Genomic DNA, 20,928 nt, shown 5'->3' with positions numbered 1-20,928 from the left:
AGGTGCAGGCCCCAGAAGGCAAGTTAGAAACCTGGGTCTTCCTTCCCCAGGAGGCCAAGCCAGAGATGGTGCGTGGAGGACATGCTTTGGAATTTTAAAATTTCACTCTATTTTAATTTTTTCTTAAATTTGGTGACCAGTGTAGGCCATGTTTATGGTAGAATTGCTAATTCTTTCCCCTGACATTTTATTATGAAAATTTCTTTTCTTTTCTTTTCTTTTTTTAAGATTTTATTTATTTATCAGAGAGAGAGGGGGAGAGAGCGAGCACAGGCAGACAGAGAGGCAGGCAGAGGCAGAGGGAGAAGCAGGCTCCCCGCTGAGCAAGGAGCACGATGTGGGACTCGATCCCAGGACGCTGGGATCATGACCTGAGCCGAAGGCAGCTGCTTAACCAACTGAGCCACCCAGGCGTCCCTATGAAAATTTCTAAACTTCAAGAAAAACTGAGAGGATTTTGCGGTGAATCCCTATATACTCAGTACCTAGATTCTGCTGCGAACATTTTGTTAGTTATCTTTTTATCTGTCTGTGCATTCCTGTATTGATAGACCAATCCATTCTGCTTTTTGATATATTTCCCAATAAATCAAACATGTTGGTTAACTATCTTTAAATACTTGAAAAGCTGGAAATTAGGAGTTTGTTTGGTTTTTTTTTTTTTTCCTCCATGAATTCCTGGAGATCCAGCCTCTTTTCTCTCTCTCCCGCCCTCCTCCTCTCCCTTCTCTTTCTGGTTTTTTATCCTCTCTTCTTTTTAAAAAATTCAGGTTTTTTTTTTTTAAGATTTTATTCATTTATATGAGAGAGAAGAGAGTGCAAGTGAGAGCACAAGCAGGGAGGAAGGTCAGAGGGAGAAGCAGGCTCCCTGCTGAGTGGGAAGCCCCATGTGGGGGCTCCATCCCAGGACCCTGGGATCATGACCTGAGCTGGAGGGAGACGCTTCACCATCTGAGTGAAGGGCACCCAGGCGCCCTATCATTCTGAGTTTTAGTGAATCACCTCTAGCGTCCAATTAGGAGGAGAAAAGGGACATGGGGTGGGAGGTAGCCCCTGCCTGAGCCTTCCAGCATGGGCACGCCCCAGTGTCCTGAAAAATGCTTCCAAGTATTATGTTTCTTTTCATAGCGGTCCTGTTAGTTGACTCATCTTGGACTACTTCTAGTTTAGAGAAGAAAAAAAATTATATGCACGTTGGGTGCTATAAAATCTGTCCTTGGGGTGCCTGGGTGGCTCAGTGGGTTAAGCCTCTGCCTTTGGCTCAGGTCATGATCTCAGGGTCCTGGGATCAAGCCCCGAATAGGGCTCTCTGCTCAGTGGGGAGCCTGCTTCCTCCTCTCTCTCTGCCTATTTATGATATCTCTCTCTGTTCAATAAATAAATCTTAAAAAAAAAAAAATCTGTCCTTTTAAAAGCAGTCGATTCGTGCTTGAAAGCTTGCTGCCCTTGACCTGCCTTCTGGAGCTGAGACTATGAGTGTGGGCAGAAGAAGCTCTTTCACTTAGGGACTGCTGCCTTGTTTACATCTAGGTCCCTGTCCCTGTCAATTTGGGGTTTATTTTGGAGTTTGAGAAGGGACATTGGTAGTCTCACAGGACTCGGGATCACACGAGATTTGATTTTCTGGGTAGAAAACAACCCAGGAGCTGCAGCTTTGTGCCAGCTGTTTCCAGGCTGCCAGAACTGTGAGACTCAAGACAGCCCTTGTGACTGTGGAGATGTCTTTAGGTGCTTTTGTGGAATGGCTTCTTTCTTTCTTTCTTTCTTTCTTTCTTTCTTTCTTTCTTTCTTTCTTTCTTTCTTTCTTTCTTTCTGATTTTATTTATTTGTCAGAGAGAGAGAGAGCAAGAGCAGGGGAACAGCAGGCAGAGGGAGGGGGAGCAACAGATGCCCCACTGAGCAGGGAGCCCTATGTGGGACTTGATCCTCGGACTCCAGGGTCATGACCTGACCACCAATTGGGCCCCCCAGTTGTCCCTGTTGAGTGGTTTCTTTACGATTCCATTTGTTGCTTGGCACCAAGCCTGCAAGAATGCAGGCGTGTTAAGGGAGACTTAGAGCAACTTGGAGCTTTCTGGGCATCTGCAAGGATCCGAACGAGTCATGTGCTGGATTCCACATTAAACTCAGTGGGAAAAAAAAAAAAAATCACATGTTGCGGGCATGGCCAAGTGCTCTTTAGCTGAGGCTTCCAACCATGTCATTTTAGCCTAAAAGGGACTCTTCAAATGTCAGTCATAGGAAAATGAGCACATCTGGGGACATTCTGTTTCCCAATACCCCCCCCCCCCTCGTCCTCGTGTGTGCTGGAGAGTTCCAGGCAGGTGCTGCTGGAGTTGCTCGGCCTGAGCACAGCTCCAGGTGCGGCTTGTCTTGCTCGCCACCATGTGTATCTCTGTGACACTTCGTGGTCAGCAAAGCTTCCCATTGTGATTTGGTTCTATTTTTAAACAAATGAGCTTTCCAATGACCTCATTAAAAGGCACCGTCAGGAGGCACCTGGGTGGCTCAGTCGGTTAAGCCACCTGCCTTTGGCTCAGGTCAAGATCTTTTGGGCCTAGGATCCAGCCCCAGGACCCCATTCCCTGCTGCCTGCTCAGCGGGGAGCCTGCTTCTCCTTCCCTCCTCTCCCCTCCTCCCCCAAATACAGCTTCATTTATTTTTTTAGATTAAGAACAGGATTGAAAAACATTTGGAAAAATGCCAAGACAGGGAAAGATCTCTCCCAGCCCCACCCACCTCCCCCTGAGCTCAGTGACCTGCTCAGCGCTTAATCTTTGGACACTGGGGCTCCTTCTCTCTCAGGGACCTGACTTATGAGGCTGTGTGGCTCTTCCCCTCCTCCCCTCCTTAGGGCTTCGTGAGGTGTCTGCTTGCAGTAGGTGCTGAACCACGTGGCTGTTAATCTCATTCTTGTTTTTGTTTTTTTTTTAAGAGTTATTTATTTATTTGACAGAGAGATCACAAGTAGGCAGAGAGGCAGGCGGGCGGCCGGGGGGGGGCGGGCAGGGGTGGGAAGCAGGCTCCCTGCTGAGCAGAGACCCCCCCCCTCCCCCCATGTGGGACTTGATCCCAAGACCCTGAGATCATGACCTGAGCCAAAGGCAGAGGCTTAACGCACTGAGCCACCCAGGCTGTCTCAGTCTTTCAGCAGCTTCCAGATGCTTGCTGTTGTCCCCAGCCCACCAGTGAACATCTGCACACTCCGCCCAGCATTCTCTTTGGATCAGTTTCTAGATGTGGATTTGGTGGGTGGAAGATAGACACAACCTACTTACCACCAGAAGGAGTCCCGCCTTCTTTCCTAGCCGCTGTGTGTGACTGTTTACCCTCCCGCACCTTGTGTTACCCTGGCTTTCATTCCCCATTTGGATGTTTTAATGAGATCTTTCTGATTTTTGTAAAATCAGGCAAGATAATCGCCTACTATGTTTTGCATTTCTCTGATCAGTACTAGAGTTGGATACATTCTTGTGTATGTTTCTTGGCCTTCTACTGCTTTTGCCTGATTTTGAAATGACTTTCTGCCCTCTGTCTGCTTTTCCAGAGTTTTGCTCTTACTTCTTACAGGATTTCGTTTACATATGAAGGATAATAACCCTTGGTTCCTTGGTTATATATATCGCAAATATTTCTCTCAGTGCATTCTCCCTCTAATTTAACTTGTTACACAAGCACTTTAAAAGTTATCAGATATATATTTTTATATATTTATATATGATACCATATATATTTTCATATATTTATATATATCATATATATATATATATAAAATATATATATTTTTGCCACTAAGATATTTTGTTGTTGAATCTACTGGTCCATCCCTTTATAGTTGTGTCTCGAGGACATGTTCAGAAAGGCACCCTGCACACCAAGATGGCATAAATATTTTGCTACTGTTTCTCCCAGTTGTCTTGTTTCATATGTTTTTGCCTCAGATCTTTAATCTATCTGGAATTACTTTTGGGGGTAAACAATGAGGTATAAGGCCATCACTTTTTATTTTCACCAAATGGGTGGCCAGTTCCCCGTGAGCTCCGTGTAAAGAAGCCATTGTGGTGCTGGCTGGTGTCCACTTCCCTCTGTGACCCCTGTGCCCCTACCCCCAGCCCCCCTCCTCCATCCTGCTCTGTGCCATGGAGGCCACCACAGGCTGGAGGGGCTAGGAGGACGGGAGGTTGGGACATCTACTCTGCAGGCGGCTCAGCTGGCTTCCGTTTGCATTCCTGAGGAAAGGGCCTGGTGGCTTCGTTGCCCACCTCAGGTAGCCCTCTCTCCAGATTTTCAAAGCTCATTTCCTTCTTGACCTGGGATTCTAATGGCCCTGGAGGTTCTGCACCATCCCTGTGGTTTCCCTTAACCCTGCCCATACCACTGTGTTAGCCCTTTCCTTAAATTCACATCTGTGGGTGCCACCTTCCTCCTGTATAGACCTGCTGGGTGCTCAAGCCTTTCCCTCCTCTCTGGAATGCTGGCTTTTGTTGTACACTTGATTCTTGAGTCCGCTGCCATCTGTTTCGGATCCATGGCTGGTTTCATTGTCTATCCATTGCTCACTGTTTAATCCCTATGTGTTCTTTTTTTTTTTTTTTTTTTTTTCAAGATTTTATTTATTTGACAGACAGAGATCACAAGTAGGCAGAGAGGTAGTCAGAGAGAGAGGAGGAAGCAGGCTCCCCACAGAGCAGAGAGCCCGATGTGGGCCTCGATCCCAGAACGCTGGGATCACGACCTGAGCCGAAGGCAGAGGCTTTAACCCACTGAGCCACCCAGGCGCCCCATCCCTATGTGTTCTAATAGCGATTAGAGCAAGCCTTCTTTATGACCATGCTTTTCCACATGTTCTGACTTTTCTCCCACATTTTTACTTCCATATTTTGTCAGGTTTCCCCAAAGTAGTACTTTTGGGTTTTGATTGAAATTTCATTAGATTCCTAGCTTATGTAGGAGAAGATTGCCATATTGCACGTTTTCATCTATGAACATAGTATTTCTAATTATTGATATGTCAACAAATAGCAGATTTTATACGGGGCAGGGACCATGTCTGTCTTATTAAAAAAGTGATCTCATGCTTCCCATTTATAACACATAGGGTTGGATCTAGAGAGTATAATGCTGAGTGAAATAAGTCAGTCAGAGAAACATAAATACCATATGATTTCACTCCTTTGTGGAATTTAAGAAACAAGACAAATGAAAGAAAGAAAAAAGAGACAAGCCAAAAAACCAGACTCTTAACTATAGAGAACAAACTGCGGGTTCCTGGGGTGGGATGGGGTGGGGTGGAGTTGGTGGGGGGTGAATGAAACAGGTGAGGGGGATTAAGAGCACACTCATTGGTGAGCACTGAGTAACGCATAAAGTTGTCGAATCACTATATTGTACACCTGAAGCTAATATAACACTGTATGTTGACTATACTTGAAATTATTAAAAAATGCCTTAGCGCATACATGAAAGAATGAAATAACTTAAGTCTTTCCGTAAAGTTCAATACCTAACTGCTTAGTGAATTCAATTAATTTTATCCCTCGGCATATTATACTTTTGTTGAGGGGGTACAATTGGGAATTTATTGTTTCCCTGTTATATTTTTCTAACTGGTTATGGCTTATATAGGAAGGGAGGACTATTGGGACACCTGGGTGGCTCAGTTGTTACGCGTCTGCCTTCAGCTTGGGTCATGATCCCAGGGTCCCGGGATCAAGCCCTGCATTGGGCTCCCTGCTCCTCGGGAGGCCTGCTTCTCCCTCTCCTGTTCCCCCTGCTTGAGTTCCCTCTCTGGCTGTGTTTTTCTGTCAAGTAAATAAAATCTTAAAAAAAAAAAAAAAAAAAAGAAATTAAAAAGAAGCAAAGACTGTTGAATTATTTCTATTAACTTTGTGGCCATTTCACTGAATTTCTATTATTTTATTAGTTTTTCAGTCGATGCTCTGGGTTTTGTAAATACGCCGTTATTTTGTAATATATATGTGTATATATATATATATATTTACACATATATATTATTTTTGCTTCTTTCTAATATTTGTCTTAATTTGTTGGCTAGAGAACTTCAGAATTATGTCATATAATAGAATTATATTATGTAGTCCTTGTCTTATCCTTGATGTTTATAGTAGGTTTCAGCTAGATTTTTTTTTTTAAGATTTTATTTATTTATTTGACAGACAGAGATCAAGTAGTTAGAGAGGCAGGCAGATAGAGAGAGGGGGAAGCAGGCTCCCTGCTGAATAGAGAGCCCAATGTGGGGCTCGATCCCAGGACTCTGGGATCAATGATCTGAGCCGAAGGCAGACGCTTTAACCCACTGAGCCAGCCAGGCGTCCTCAGCTAGGTATTTTTTATTGTACTACTTAGGATAACATATTTAATATTTAAACATATTTATGTTTAATCTAGCCTAGGAATGTATTCAGAATTTAGGAAAATTCTCTTTGACTTTTATGAGGTTAACATAAAGTTTTTTTTAAACTTACTTTGAGTGTAATATGTCTCCTGATTTTAAGAAAATTTTAGCCAGTGTCCACAGCAGGAGTTGACAGAACAACGTGCTGTCCTGGAAAGGAGGCAGTTTCTCTCATCCCTGTGCATCTCTTGAGTGGTGACCCCTAACATGCTTTCAGGGATGTCATCGTAGATGCCTTAGACGAACTTTGCCCTCCAGATCATTTTCACTGGGATTTAACCTCACTAATACAATTACAGTGGAAGATCATTTCAGATTTTACAGATGGTCCTTATATTTGTAGAGGAGCTGATTCCAAACATTAGCACTTTAAAGTCGTAAAGAAAATCTGTGATAGCATCATAAAATGAAAGGAAAAATTGGGTAAAAATGACCAAATTGAAAAATAGAAGGAACTTTGCATATCCTGGGGCCCAGTGAGTCATCTCAAAATGTGTGCTGAGGAGGTAAACAGAGGTGTCCATGTGGCGGACTGTCGTCATTTTTATCTCTGATCCCAGAAACATACAAGTGACTTCAGTATCTAGCAAGAAGAGGTTAAGAATATCATGGTACAGGGCGCCTGGGTGGCTCAGTTGGTTGAGCAACTGCCTTCAGCTCAGGTCATGATCCCGGACTTCCAGGATCGAGTCCTGCATTGGGCTCCCAGCTCCTTGGGGAGTCTGCTTCTCCTTCTGACCACCTCCTCTCTCATGCTCTCTCTCACTCACTCTCCCTCAAATAAATAAATAAAATATTTTTTTTTTTTTTAAAAGAATATCATGGTACATATCAGCTGGCACAAAGTGGGCGCTCGATGTATTTGTTTAGTAAATGAGTTGTACACGCATTACATTGGAGGATTACATAATCGTTAAAAGTCACGTTATAGAGCAGAGGTTGGGGGGCTCAGTTGGTTAAGCGTCTGACTCTTGAATTTGGCTCAGGTGGTGGGACTGAGCCCCGGGTCGGGCTCTGCACTCAGTGGGGAGTCTGCTGGAGAGTCTCCCTCCCCCTTGCACCTTCCCCTCCCTGCTTGTGCACTCTCTCTTTTTCTCTAAAATAAATCTTTTAAAAAAGTTTTCTTAAAGTCATGTTTTATTTTGTGGCATAAGAAAATGTTTGCTACATTGCAAATTCAAAAAGAAAAACACAGCAAAGGGCACCTCGGTGGCTCAGTCGGTTTAGCGTCTGCCTTCGGCTCAGGTCATAGTCCCAGGGTCCTGGGATTGAGCCCTACATCAGGCTTCCTACTTGGCAGGAAGCCTGCTTCTCTCTCTCCCACTCCCCCTGCTTGTGTTCTCTCTCTCGCTGTGTCTCTCTGTCAAATAAATAAAATCTTAAAAAAAGAAGCTCAGCAAATGTGTATATTCAATAGAACCCCGTTTTTATAAGACGAGGGTATATGAGCATGTATGCGTGTGTGTGTGTGTGTGTGTGTGTGTGTGTATGCACTGAACATACAAAAAGCAGGAGGGGTTTTAGTGTAGAAAACATGTAATGAGAATCTTCTAACAGACCCCTGAGAAAACAGTTGAACATGTCTGTCCTCCACTTTCTGGTAGCCAGGGAGAGCCAGCATGTAAGGCAGATGCTAGCCAAGAAGCCACTTGATGCCCCTTATACTATTTTTATTTTTGTTTTTTCCCCCGTCATACTTGACATTTTCTAGTATATGATGTAATTTTCTTATTTTTTAAAAATATTTATTTTTGTAAAGTTTTATTTATTTATTTATTTATTTGAGAGAGACAGAGCAGGAGCAGTGGGAGAAGCAGGCCTCCCCGTCGAGCAGGGAGCCCAACGTGGGGCTCCATCCCAGGACCCTGAGATCATGACCTAAGCCCAAGGCAGGTGCTTAGTGGCTGAGCCACCCAAGCACCCCTAATTTACTTATTTGTTGTGCCTATCACTTAACTTTCTGAGCTGCCTTGTGAGAATAGAAGCTCCATGGGGGAAAACTTTGTTTTGTTCACTGATGGAGCCCAGGCTCTACGAACAGTGCCCGGACATGGCAAGTGTGTGCCGTATGCCTGAATGAGCTCATTGAGTCGTCAAACGCTGGACTGGAGACCCAGTTAGGGGGTCTCATTCAGGTGCTTCCTTTGTGGAAATGCCCAAAGCTGCTCTCACAAAGGTTCTCATCGCAGACCCTGAGGGAAGTAGCCATACAACAGTCTCCAAACATGGGTTTCCTTTTCCGGGAAGGCCCTGTGCCCAGGTACTGAAGGCAGCCCATAGGATGAACGTCAGCGCCCCGGAGCGTCTGGGATGTTTGCCAGAATTGTTCAATGTATTGTCACTTACAGTCACTTGGGTGTGACGTAAAGACATTGTATTTTATTTATTTAAGAAATTTTATTTATTTGAAAGAGCACAAGTAGGCAGAGCAGCAGGCAGAGGGAGAGGCAGGTTTCCTGCCAAGCAGGGTGCCCGATGTGGCGCTCCATCCCAAGACCCTGAGATCATGACTGGAGCCGAAGGCAGACACTTAAATCGACTGAGCTACCCATGCACCCCTATTTTATTTATTTACTTATAAGTAGGCTCCATGCCCAAGATGGGGCTTGAACTCATGACCCCAAGATCAAGGTTGGGTGCTCCACCAACTGAGCCAGCCAGGCCCCCCTACAAACGTGTTTTAAAATAAGAACAAAACAACTTCCACTTTCCTTTTAATTGAAGCAACAAAAGGAACATTTTTAAATGTGCATGTGGTTCAGAAAATAAATCCCACCACCAGGAAAGTCACTGTAGCATGTAATCTGGTTGTATGAATTCTACATGTATTTTTAAATCAGGGAAGGGGGGGCACATTAGACATTCCTGTTTGACCTGTTTATGGTTTGCACTGATGCCTTATAGGATCTCATCTCTTTTTGCTTGCAGGATTTTATCCTGGAGCATTACAGTGAGGACAGCTACCTGTATGAAGATGAAATAGCAGATTTGATGGATCTGAGACAGGTGAGGTGTTGTGTGCAGTGGGGAGGGGAGGGGAGTGGAAGGGAGGGGAGGGTGGCCGCCAGAGTTTGCTAGGACTTCAGAAAGTCCTATTACAGAATCACAGGTGGTTGGAGGTGATAGGGAGGCACTTTCAAAACCATCCTTAAAACCTGGCCACCATGGGGGGTGGGGGGGGCAGACACGCCCTCGGCACATCTGGGGCTGGAGTCTGGGACTCCTGAGCCTGCCCCAGCCCCTTCCCCCATGCCTCATGCTCAGGGTAGCAGCAGCAGGGGCCCAGGCTCTGTAGGCATAGTGCGTGTGACACCTGGGGTGGCCGTGCGCTGGGTCCTCATCCGCCCCCCCCCCACCCCCGTTCCCTTTCCCTCCAGGCTTGCCGGACGCCCAGCCGGGATGAGGCTGGGGTCGAACTGCTCATGAGCTATTTCATCCAGCTGGGGTTTGTGGAGAGCCGGTTCTTCCCACCCACCCGACAGATGGGGATCTTGTTTACATGGTAGGTGACCCAGGCCGGCCCCCCCACCCCACCCCCGCTGCTGCCCTCCTCTGCATCCCTTGCCCTCTCTTTCAAGCGGTCCCGTTTCTCCAGGAGGGCCTAGATCAACGCGTGTTTACGTATGACGGGGATCCAAGGGGAGAAGTCTCCAACAGACTGTGGCTTCTTGCTTCTCGGATCAAGGGAGCCGAGGAGAAGAGGCAGTTTTTTTGTGTGTGTTCACTTCCTTGTTGGGGAAACATGGGGGCTCTGAGGTGGAATTAACAAGAACAAAGATTCTTGTCCCAGATGGAACGGGTCGGGGGTGGGGGCAGTGGGAGTTGGGTTTTGTCCCAGTGACAAAGGCAGCAAAAAAGTAGATGTTAAGCAGAGCATTTGATTCTTCTCCAGAGTTGGTATTTTCGAAGGTTAGTGCTCTTTATTTATTTATTTATTTATTTTTAAAGATTTTATTTATTTATTTGACAGAGAAAGATCACAAGTAGGCAGAGAGGCAGAGAGAGAGAGAGGGAAGCAGGCTCCCTGCTGAGCAGAGAGCCCGATGTGGGACTCAATCCCAGGACCCTGAGATCATGACCTGAGCCGAAGGCAGCGGCTTAACCCACTGAGCCACCCAGGCGCCCCGGTTAGTGCTCTTTAAATGCTTTGGAGATGCCGTACCTCTTCCCTGAGGGTCCTTAGCACGGGAGAAAGGAGAGTCAAATCCAAGAGCCTTGGGTCGTATTCAAGCTGCATTACATCACTGCTGGTGGCTATGAATGCTGTCCTTTTGAAAGAATAGGTGCAAGACTTTTGCTATAGATGCCTTACCTGCCTACTCCGAGCAAAAGGGTAAAGGTGGTTTCTCCTTAGTGTCGAATTAGGATGAATCTCCACGTCTGCCTCCTGGTTGACGGGTGAACTTTAAAACAGATCCTGAGTCTTTTAGACTTGAGGAAGAACAGTGGGGGGTTCCTATTTGCTGTGTTTCATTTAGGGGAGGACACACACACACACACACACACACACGGATTTTGGAGTGGGAGAGTGGGGTGGAGGGCAGAGGGAGAAAGGGAATCTTAAGCAGGTTCCACCTCTAGCAGGGAGCCTGGCTTGGGGCTCCATCTCACAACCCGAAGATCATGACCCAAGTTGAAATCAAGAATCAGACACTTAATCAACTGAGCCATCCAGATGCCCTAAGAGAAGGCTTTTTTTTTTTTTTTTTTTTAAGATTTTATTTATTTATTTGTCAGAGATCGAGAGAGAGCGAGAGGGCACAAGCAAGGAAAACAGCAAGCAGAGGGAGAAGCAGGCTCCCCACCAAGCATGGAGCCCAATGCAGGGCCCGATCCCAGGTCTCTAGGATCATGACCTGAAGCTGAAGGTAGACATTCAACGGACTGAACCACGCAGGCACCTAAGAAGACATATTTCTAATACACCTTATTTTTTAGAACAGTTTTAGGCTCACAGCAAAATTAATAGATTTTCCATATATTTTCCCACATTATCACCCAAAGTCCATAGTTGACGTTGGGTCTCACTCCTGGTGGTAGGCACTTCCTGGTTTTTTTTTTTTTTTTTTTTTTTTTTTTTAAGAATGTATTTATTTATTTGACAGAGAGAGATCACAAGTAGGCAGAGAGGCAGGCAGAGAGAGAGAGGAGGAAGCAGGCTCCCCGCTGAGCAGAGAGCCCGATGCGGGACTCGATCCCAGGACTCTGGGATCATGACCTGAGCCGAAGGCAGTGGCTTAACCCAATGAGCCACCCAGGTGCCCCACTTCCTGGGTTTTGACCATGTGTAAGGACACATTTCCATGTTACAGGATCACATGGGGGAGTCTCACTGCCCTACAGTCCTCCGCTCTGCCTCTTCAGCCCTCCCCCGCCCCTCAACCCTGGCATCTACTGATTCTTTGTGTCTCCATTGTTTTGCCTTTTCCAGAATGCCAGATAGTTGGAATCATAAAGTATGTAGACTTTTTCAGATTGGCTTCCTTCACTGAGATATTCCATGCATTTAAGTTTCCTGCATGTCTTCTCACAGCTCGATAATTCATTTCTTTTTATTGCTACATGGTATTTCACTGTATGGTTTTGCTGCAGTTTGTTTGTCCATTCACTTTTGGAAGGACGTGTTGGTTGAGAAGCCTTCCTTTAGCATGAGGTGGTGATAAGCCCATTGGCTTGCTTGAAAATGAAAGCTTCATTACATGTGTACCCTTGCCTTTTATCATTCAGGAAATGAATTTTGTCTGCTTTCTCCCCAAAGTGGCCTTCACCAGCCAAATAATTCATGTTCTCAAAACCTATTTCCTTTAAATAGGTACGACTCGTTCACCGGGGTTCCGGTTAGCCAGCAGAACCTGCTACTGGAGAAGGCCAGCATTCTGTTTAATATTGGAGCCCTCTACACTCAGATCGGGACCCGGTGCAATCGGCGGACCCAGGCTGGTCTAGAGGGTGCAGTGGACGCCTTTCAGAGAGCCGCAGGTGTGTCTCCAGGAAGGCTGCCGGGATAGCATCCTGGCCCCACCAGGGGGGTTCTGGGTACTGCAGCGGAAGAGGGTCTGTGGGCCTTCCCCAAGGCCCCGGCTTCCCCAAGACCCAAGTCCTGTAAGGGCCAGGCGGGTTTCAAGTGCTGGTATATCTTACCACCGAGAGAATTGCTTAAGGGCTCAAGCCCTGATGCTTTGGTCTGGGTGTGGCTGAGGGACCCTGCACGGTAGGGTTTGTGTGTTTCTGTTGTGCTCCTGCAAACTTGCCTGCCTGAAGCTCTCCGCCCAGCCTTTTGTCAAGTGACACTTAGCAGCAACCTATGAGAGGACTGGAGCCCCCCTCCCCCGCCCCGGGCTGGGTGTAGTGGTGTGTATGGCTCTGGGGTATCTGAGGGTCCTGCATTGTTCTCCTGCAGCAGGGCCTGTGGCTGGCAGAGTTGCTGTGAGGAGTGGTGGGGGAAAGCGGGCACATGGCACAGACCACAGGACAATACCCCTAGTGGACTTCACACTGCATTCCTTTCTGTGCCGGTTCTCATCCCTCTGCTCTGCAAGGCCATGAAGAACCCTAGCTGTGTCATTTTGACTGATCGTGAAATTGCTTGTGTTAAAATGACTGATTCTTGGGTTGCACCTGGGGGGCTCAGTCTGGTAAGCCTCCGCCTTCGGCTCAGGTCATGATCCCAGAGTCCTGGGATTGAGTCCCGCATCGGACTCCCTGCTCAGCAGAGAGCCTGCTCCTCCCTCTGCTTTCTGCTCCCCCCTCTCTCTCTCTCTGACAAATAGAGAAATAAAATCTTTAAAAAAAAAAAAAAAAAAAGATCCCTTGGAATAAAGCAGCATGCTAAGATCCCCTGTGGCAGTGGATTTCTTTCACTGTACATTCTTTTTCTTCCCGAGGAACCTAAAGCAAGTGTGTTTGGAGACCCATCTCTAAGATGACAGCAGCACAGACAACATGAAGCATAAGAGCAGTGGGGGGAGCAAACCCCAGAGGGGAGCAAATAGCCCACAGCCACTGCCATCTGTCCATGGGGCATCTGGGGCTTTGCAACAAAACCAGAGGAACCAGTCAGATGGGATTCATGTTAGAGATTTTATTTCAGCCTCTGGTTGATCGTCAGCCCTGTGACAGTTACTTTCCTAACATAAAGAAGTCAGCTAAGGGGCACAGCAGGAAAATTTCCACTGGAGTGGCTGGGTTGGTCTTCCCTGAGGGCCTGGGGGAAAGCCCTGAATTCCATCCTGACTCAGGTGTTAGGTGGGAACGTGTCCCTCAGAGAGCCCTTCCCTCACCCTGCCTGCTTCCTGCTCTCACCTCCATTAAATGCCTGGTCATGTACGGAAGGCCTCACAGGGGCCCAGGTGAGATGGCAGTAAATAGGGAGCAGGCTGGTTTTCTCGCTTGATATGGAGGTAAATATTTTAGAAAAGAATCTTTTTTTTTTTTTTTAATTTTGTTAAAATGCACGAAAGAAAATGACCGTCTGTAACCGATTTCAAGTGTTCACTTTACTGGGATTAAGAACATTCACGGTGCTGGGCAATTCTCTATCACCCAAACTTAGTCATCTGCCCGGACTGAGACTGTGGGGGTCCCTGGGGGGGCATGGTGGGTGAGCGTCCGACTCTTCATATCAGCTCAGGGTCATGGGATCGAGCCCTGTGTTGGGCTCTGTGCTCAGTGTGGAGTCTGAGATTCTCTCCCTCTGCTTCTCGACCTCCTACGCACTCACGCGCTCTCTCTTTCTTGCTCTTTGTCTCAAATAAATAACTAAATACAATCTTCAGACTGAAACTCTGTACCCATGAAACACTCTATATTCCTTCCTTCCCCCTGCCCCTGGCAACTACCATGCTCCTTTTTCGTCTCCTTGAATTTGACTCTTCCGGATACCTCGTCTCCCAGAATCATACATTTGCCCATGTGACTGGTGTATTTCACTTTGCGTAACCTCCGCGTCCATGTTTTAGCATGTGTCAGAATCTCCTTCCTTCTTAAGCCTGAAAAATATTCTGTTGTATGTACGCAACACGTTTTGTTTAAGCGTACGTTGATGGACATTTGGGTTGGCTTCTACCTTTTGGCTGTTATGACTCATGCTGTTGTGAATGTGGGTGCACGAGTATCGGTTTCCATCATTTCCATCTGCTTTCAGTTCTTCGGGGAGTATACCCAAGAAGGGAATTGTTGGATCTTACGGTAACTGAGAATCAGATTTTTCACAACGTTCCAGAACACATTCTTTATTTTTCTGTCTCTCCTTCTTGCTTTTGAGCAGCATGGTGAAATCGATACGACCCCTGTCTAATGTGAAAAAAAAAATTTCCGATTGTAGGGGTTTTAAATTACCTGAAAGAGACATTCACTCATACTCCGAGTTACGACATGAGTCCTGCCATGCTCAGCGTGCTGGTCAAAATGATGCTTGCACAAGCCCAAGAAAATGTGTTTGAGAAAATCTGCCTTCCTGGGATCCGGAATGAGTTCTTCGTGCTGGTGAAGGTGGCTCAGGAGGCTGCCAAGGTGAGCCCTCCGAGGTCCCGTGACTTCCGGGGGGTGGGCGGGATGTGTCGATGTGGGCCCCTGGAAGCAGTGGGGGCTCCCTATGGCAGTTTGCCCGTGCTCCCTATGGCAGTTTGCCCGTGACCTGGGCAGCGTGCCTGCCCTGGACCGAGCGTGAGCCTGCATTTTCTTGGCAAGCTGTGGCGTTTCCGATACGGATCACTGATTCCATCTGCAGCTTAGCCGAAAATCCAGTATCGTGACAGTTGCCTGAGCTTCCTGTGAATTCTGATGCTGGAAGAACTAGGAAGCGTTGGAGCTGCTCCCAGATTCTGGAGCAGGCACCTGCAGGGCCCCTCCATAGAAGAAAGGGCTCTTTTTCTGCAGCCTGGGTGCATGAGCACCCCTGGGGCAGGCTCCCCCTTCCCAGCATTCCTTCCGTTGCAGGTAGGGGAGGTCTATCGGCAGCTGCACACCGCCATGAGCCAGGCACCGGTGAAGGAGAACATCCCCTATTCCTGGGCCAGCTTGGCCTGCGTGAAGGCACACCACTACGGAGCCCTGGCCCACTACTTTGCGGCCACACTTCTCATCGACCACCAGTGTAAGGCTTGTGGGCCTGGAGGCGCTGGGGCTTTGGTCAGGGTCATGCTTCTAGAACATTCTATGCTGAATGAGCACTGTCTTAACCTGGAGATGCTTACATGATTTAGGGGTTCTCCATTCCTGCTGTGGAGGAAGAAGGGGAGTGTAATTCTGCCCAGGTTGGAGCAAACAGCTCCAAGGCGGTGACCTCTCCCCTGGCGTTAAGACCAGGGCTTGGACCAGGGTCAGAAGTTGTGAGGTATTCACCTAGGCACTGAATCTAAGGGGATGCCCCCAAACTCAGCATTCAAGATAACGTTTGGATATGATATTTAAAATGAATCAAAACTAAACAAACAAACAAAAAAAAATCCATGGTGCTCCAAATTTTAAATAAAGACCACAGATCAGTAGCAGTGCTGTGCGGGCCCACATTGGAGCCTGAAGCAAAGGGGAATTTTGATGTCTGTTCATCATGCATCTTTTAAGCTTACATTTTGGTATTTAGAAAATTGTATTAAACTATCCTGTCTCCTGACTGTTGAGTGTTTGGTGCTCTTAAATTTTCATCCCGAGGTGAGGATCTTGTTCTCCTCACTCTAGTCTTGGTTCTGATCTGAGGTCAGGTGGGACTCTTGTCGTGAGCTCTAATCAAGGTCGTCCCACAGTAATGAAATGGGCAAGTTCTGGAGCCACACTACCCGGGTTCATAACACAGCTCTGCCATTTACTAGCTGTGTGATCTCGGGCAAGTTACCTAATTTTCTGGGCCTTGGTTTTCTCATCTATCAAATGGGGGCATGAAGAGAACCCATCTCATAGGGCTCTTGTGAAAATTACATGTCTGTATGCAAAGCTAAATAGCGTCTTGTATCTTGTGGGCTCCCGGAAAGTGGTAGATGCCTACTGCTAGTATTACTGCATAGTCTGATATACGGGACAAGTCACATAAACCACTTGGCAATTATGGTAACAACACACATGGGGCAGCAGTTGGACTCCTTTGGTGTAGTCACGGAAGGCTTCTCAGAGGCGGTGATATTTGAGTTGGACCTTGAAGTCTGAGGAGCACTTTTGCAGCTGAACAAGGAAGAAAAGGACAGCCAGAGCAAACACATGTCCCGTGTGCCAGGGAGGATGGGTGCAGGCATGGAGGCCACCAGAGGCTTGAGGCTGGGCCGTGCTAGGAGGTTCCGTGAGGTGGGTAAGTTGGAAGAGGTAGAATGGGGGCTTAGAGCCAAAGCAGGAGCCTCTAGGGTGCGCCTGTCCCTGAGTGCTAAGACTTATGAGCTAGATGGCCAGGGGTGTGTCCAGGGGCTAAAAGGAGACCTAGTATCCCAAGTGCCTTATAAAAGTGGAGAAGAAAGGTAACTAGAGGAGGTTGAAAGAGACTTCTCTGAGGGTCCGCAGCACCATCTCGAGTCTGTGGTCATATCCACAAGAAGGGATTTACCATGTGGCTCTCACTGCAGTGAAGCCGGGAGCTGATGAGGACCATCAGGAGAAGTGCCTGTCCCAGCTCTACGACCACATGCCGGAAGGACTGACACCCTTGGCTACGTTGAAGAACATCCACCAGCGCCGACAGCTGGGTACGCCTGGGCTGTTCTGCTCCTTCCCTCTGTGGGCCCCATTCCATGCCCAGCTGGTCCTGCTCACAGACCGCCCCAGACAGGTCCCCAGGGCAGGGCCCGGAAAGCAGGGCATCCTGGGTCATCCGACCATTCTGGATCAGAAACCGTGGGGCATGGTCTGCAGCCTCGGCAGGCCCCTGGGTCTGTGTTCTCGCAGGTTCTCTGAGGGCCTGGGCCTCCCAGAGTGGAGCCAGAGCTATGGCAGCCTTCCCATGCCCTCATGGTTCAGGGAATGGCCCTTGGTCATCCAAATGTGGAAGGGCACGTTCATTAATTTTCTTCTGTCACACCTAAGAACTGGTGATGGGTAGTTTGGTTTCTGCCAGGGTCAGAGAGCGTATCTCTTCCCATGTATGAGTCTAAATTCCTCTACTAACCAGACCTGCTCCCTAACCCCCATGTACTTCCCCTTCTCACTGATGGCAACTCCAGCCTAGGGGTGTATAGGCCAGGAACCCAGGAGTCTCCAGCCTTCAGCCTTCTTTCTCACCCCACACGTGATGGGCAAATCCTGTTGACTGTACCTAGACAACACGTCCCATATCCAACTACTACTTACCTACCTCCTGGACTAAGCCACATGCACGCAGTGCTTACCTAACACATGTTGACTGCCTCAGTCTCACACAACCCTATGAGATACACATAATATGATCCCCATTTTGCAGTTAAGGAAACAGGCCCAGAGTGGTCACATGGCTCGTAACTGGTCCCCTGCTTTCCTCTTTATACCTTCCTACTTAGTTCCCATGGGTCATGTCACATCAGTCTTCTGCTCACATCTTAATGGGCTCCCATCTCACCCAAAGTAGGGACAGAAGCTGTCACCCTACATTTGTAAGGTGGATGACATGTCTGGCTCCTGCTCCTCTCTGGCCTCATTCCAGGCCTCACTCCCTCTGGCTCCAGCCCCAAGCTCCTTGTAACCCTGGAATGTACAAGCATACTCCTGCTTGTACAGGAGTACAGCTCCGGGGCCTTTGCACTTGCTGTTCCATCTTTCAGGAGTGCCCTTCTGTCAGATATCCTTGTGACTGCTCCCTTACCTCCTTCAGGGCTCTGCTCAAAAGTTAACTTCAAGAAGTCCTTCCTGGATCGCCCATCATTAAAAGAGCAACTTTCTGTTCCTAGTCTTCTTTTGCTAGATCTGCTACCTGCCCTGCTTTATTTCTCTCCCAATCTTACACCCTGATCCATGACCGATTTCTTAGCTTGTTAATGATCTGTCTTCAACACCAGCACATAAACTCCCTGGCGACAGAGGCTAGTTTTTGTTCATTGCTTCACCTCTAGTGCCCAGAACAGTGGGTAACTATTTGCCGAATGAACGCTTTATAGACCTGAGTGAGCCTGTCTCACATGGATTTAAGAGGGACTTAGGCTGTTCAGGCAGATCCTTTGGGAAGGAGAGGGTCCACCCCTCTGGGCTGGTCCTTGGGCACCTGGGCTCACCCCGAGGGACTTGCGCTGCCCGAGATGGGGGCACCGTGTCACGTAGGGTCCGTTTTCTGGGGGCAGGCAAGTCGCACGTGCGCCGAGCTGTGGCACTTCACGAGGAGTCCGTGAGGGAGGCCAGCCTGTGTAAGAAGCTTCGTAACATCGAGGTGCTGCAGGAGGTGCTGTCCGCCGCGCACCGGCGCTCCCAGCTTAAGGATGCGCAGCTCCGGGAGGACGATGACCTGCTGGACTTGATCGAAGCTCCCGACATCGTCTGTGAGTGACCTGGGAGCCTGTGGCGGGTGCAGAGGACGTCCCCGTTACTCTGGGGGCGCAGCCTTGGTCCGCTCCTCTGGGAAGGCTTGGCCAGACCCTGAGTTACCTCTCTGCTCACTCGGTGCAGGGATTTCTTTATGGTCTTTGTTCTTGGTGACCTCCTGGTAGCCTGTGACCGACCCCCTGTGTCAGGGTGCTCTGCTGCCTTGTTTCTGTCCCCGCCTCCCTCAGCACCCTCTTTGCTGACTGTTGTTGCCCCTGGCGTTGTCGGAGGTCTACTTTGGCTGGTTTGCCTCCTCCTAGATGCCCTTCCTTAAAGTCTCATAACCTCCCTGGGGCTCTGGCCGTCACCTCTAGTCAGGAGACCTCAGAAGCTACCTTGGCCTTGATGCTTTTGCTACGCTCCCCCCCCCCCCACCCCCGGATTGTGTCTGCCTCTGGGAATGTGTTCTGCTGTGTCAGCCTTATCCCCACTCCATTCCCCCACCTCCCCCCACACCCTCCCACCTACACCCCCCCCCCCGTGGTTTTAGAGCCAAACACTTCCTTATCCCTTCCCCTATGTCTGCCCTTTCCCATTCTCTCCTTCCTTCAGCACCAACATTTCCCTTCTTTCTTTTTTTAGGACAAACCTTACTTTTATTATGAAATGAAAAGTCAATTTTCCACGAAGAGAGTGGAACTGGGGGATGTGGGTAAATCTTTACCTTGGCAGTGAGAATCCTTCAAACCCGTGTTTATCATGTGTGCATGTGTGTGGCGAGAACACTTGAGATCTGTCCTCTTGGCAATTTCAAATAGACAATATAGTATTGTTAACTGTAGTCACCGTGCTGTGTGTTGGATCTCTAGAACTCCTTCATCTTGCACAACTGAACCTTTGTACCTTTGACCAACATTGCCTCATTCCCTACCCCCATTGTCACTGCACCATTCTGCTTTCTGCTTCTATGAGCTTGACTGTCTCACATTTCACGTGTAAGTGACATCATGCACCACCAGCTCTTTCTAGGCATTTCCAAGACGTTAATTACGTCCTGGCTTTGGGAAGATGGAGGTGATCAGGATTGGGGAGGGGACTGCGGGTTCTGTCCCAGGAGGCAGGAGTTGAGGGGCCTCTCTGAGAGGCGACTTCACAGTTAAGGAATGACTAGGGAAGGGGGGGTGGCCCAATCAAGGTAACCCCCTTTGTCCATAGCTCCTTCCACCCCACTTCCTACACCTCTGTCTCTGAAGTTCCACCTCAGTTTCCAGGGACTAGAGACAGCCCTGCTCAAGATGGCGCCCTGGGCTTGTCTGTGGTAATGCTGGCTGATACCTACTGAGCATTTGAGGTCTGCCAAGCACAATAGTAAGCACCCTATGTATACAGAATCTCATTCAACTCTCACTCCAGTTCTATAGGGGACTAGGATTGCCCTCATCTTAAAGATGACACAGTAAAGGTTTAGGGAAACCATATTCTTTGCACCGGGTGACCAAGCTGGTAAGTGAAGGCAGGAATGGCACTCCGTGATCCCCTTTCATGGATACTGGCCCTCTCCTTGGCCCCTTTGCCCATACAGTGTGCTCTGTGGCCACGAGGTGAGACACGACCTCCATAGAGGAGGGGAATGTGGCTCCTGATGAGGCTGTCCAGACTACTCTGGTAATGGATGGGCACCTGGTTTGCGCCTAACACTGTCAGGCAGCTTGTACGAAGCCACAGGGCTCCTGTAAGTAGAGAGCTGTGTTCTACCTTGTCACAACCAGGCTTCTTCCTCAGATTTTCTTTTTATACTGCTCTTCTTGTATACTTAGCTTGCTTGGGGATCCTATATTAGGAGCTGACTAGCCTCGTGGTAAGGGTGGGCTTGAGCCTCCCGTGAATAGGATGGTGGAGATTAAAGCTCTCAGTGGACACAACTTGGCAAACTGACATCCTGCTAAAATCCTCATGTCACACATGAATGATAAGATGGGAAGCTCATCTTACCCAGGACGGTGTGCTGAGTGAGAGACACGATACTTCCTCCTGTGATAGCCACACTTGAAATGTAGGTGACTTTTCAGTTGGGTTTCATGAGTGCCAAAGAAAGTCCGCTAGAATAT

At 48.1% G+C, this 20,928-nt stretch overlaps 1 protein-coding gene across 1 annotated transcript in view; it reads left to right on the top strand.

Moving 5' to 3' along the window:
- Positions 1 to 20,928, top strand: part of RHPN2 (rhophilin Rho GTPase binding protein 2) — a 58,117-nt gene that overhangs the window by 28,465 nt on the left and 8,724 nt on the right. The window contains exons 5-11 of the mRNA XM_059151852.1: positions 9,344 to 9,421; positions 9,793 to 9,917; positions 12,228 to 12,394; positions 14,739 to 14,926; positions 15,353 to 15,509; positions 16,963 to 17,082; positions 18,643 to 18,837. Of these exons, the coding sequence (XP_059007835.1) occupies positions 9,344 to 9,421; positions 9,793 to 9,917; positions 12,228 to 12,394; positions 14,739 to 14,926; positions 15,353 to 15,509; positions 16,963 to 17,082; positions 18,643 to 18,837 (1,030 nt within the window). The remainder of the gene's footprint in view (positions 1 to 9,343; positions 9,422 to 9,792; positions 9,918 to 12,227; positions 12,395 to 14,738; positions 14,927 to 15,352; positions 15,510 to 16,962; positions 17,083 to 18,642; positions 18,838 to 20,928) is intronic.

Source organism: Mustela lutreola, chromosome 16 (genome assembly GCF_030435805.1).
Source record: "Mustela lutreola isolate mMusLut2 chromosome 16, mMusLut2.pri, whole genome shotgun sequence".
In the NCBI taxonomy this organism is placed as follows: Eukaryota; Metazoa; Chordata; class Mammalia; order Carnivora; family Mustelidae; genus Mustela; species Mustela lutreola.
Note: the sequence above shows the minus strand (reverse complement) of the source record. Positions and strands in the feature narration are given on the sequence as shown.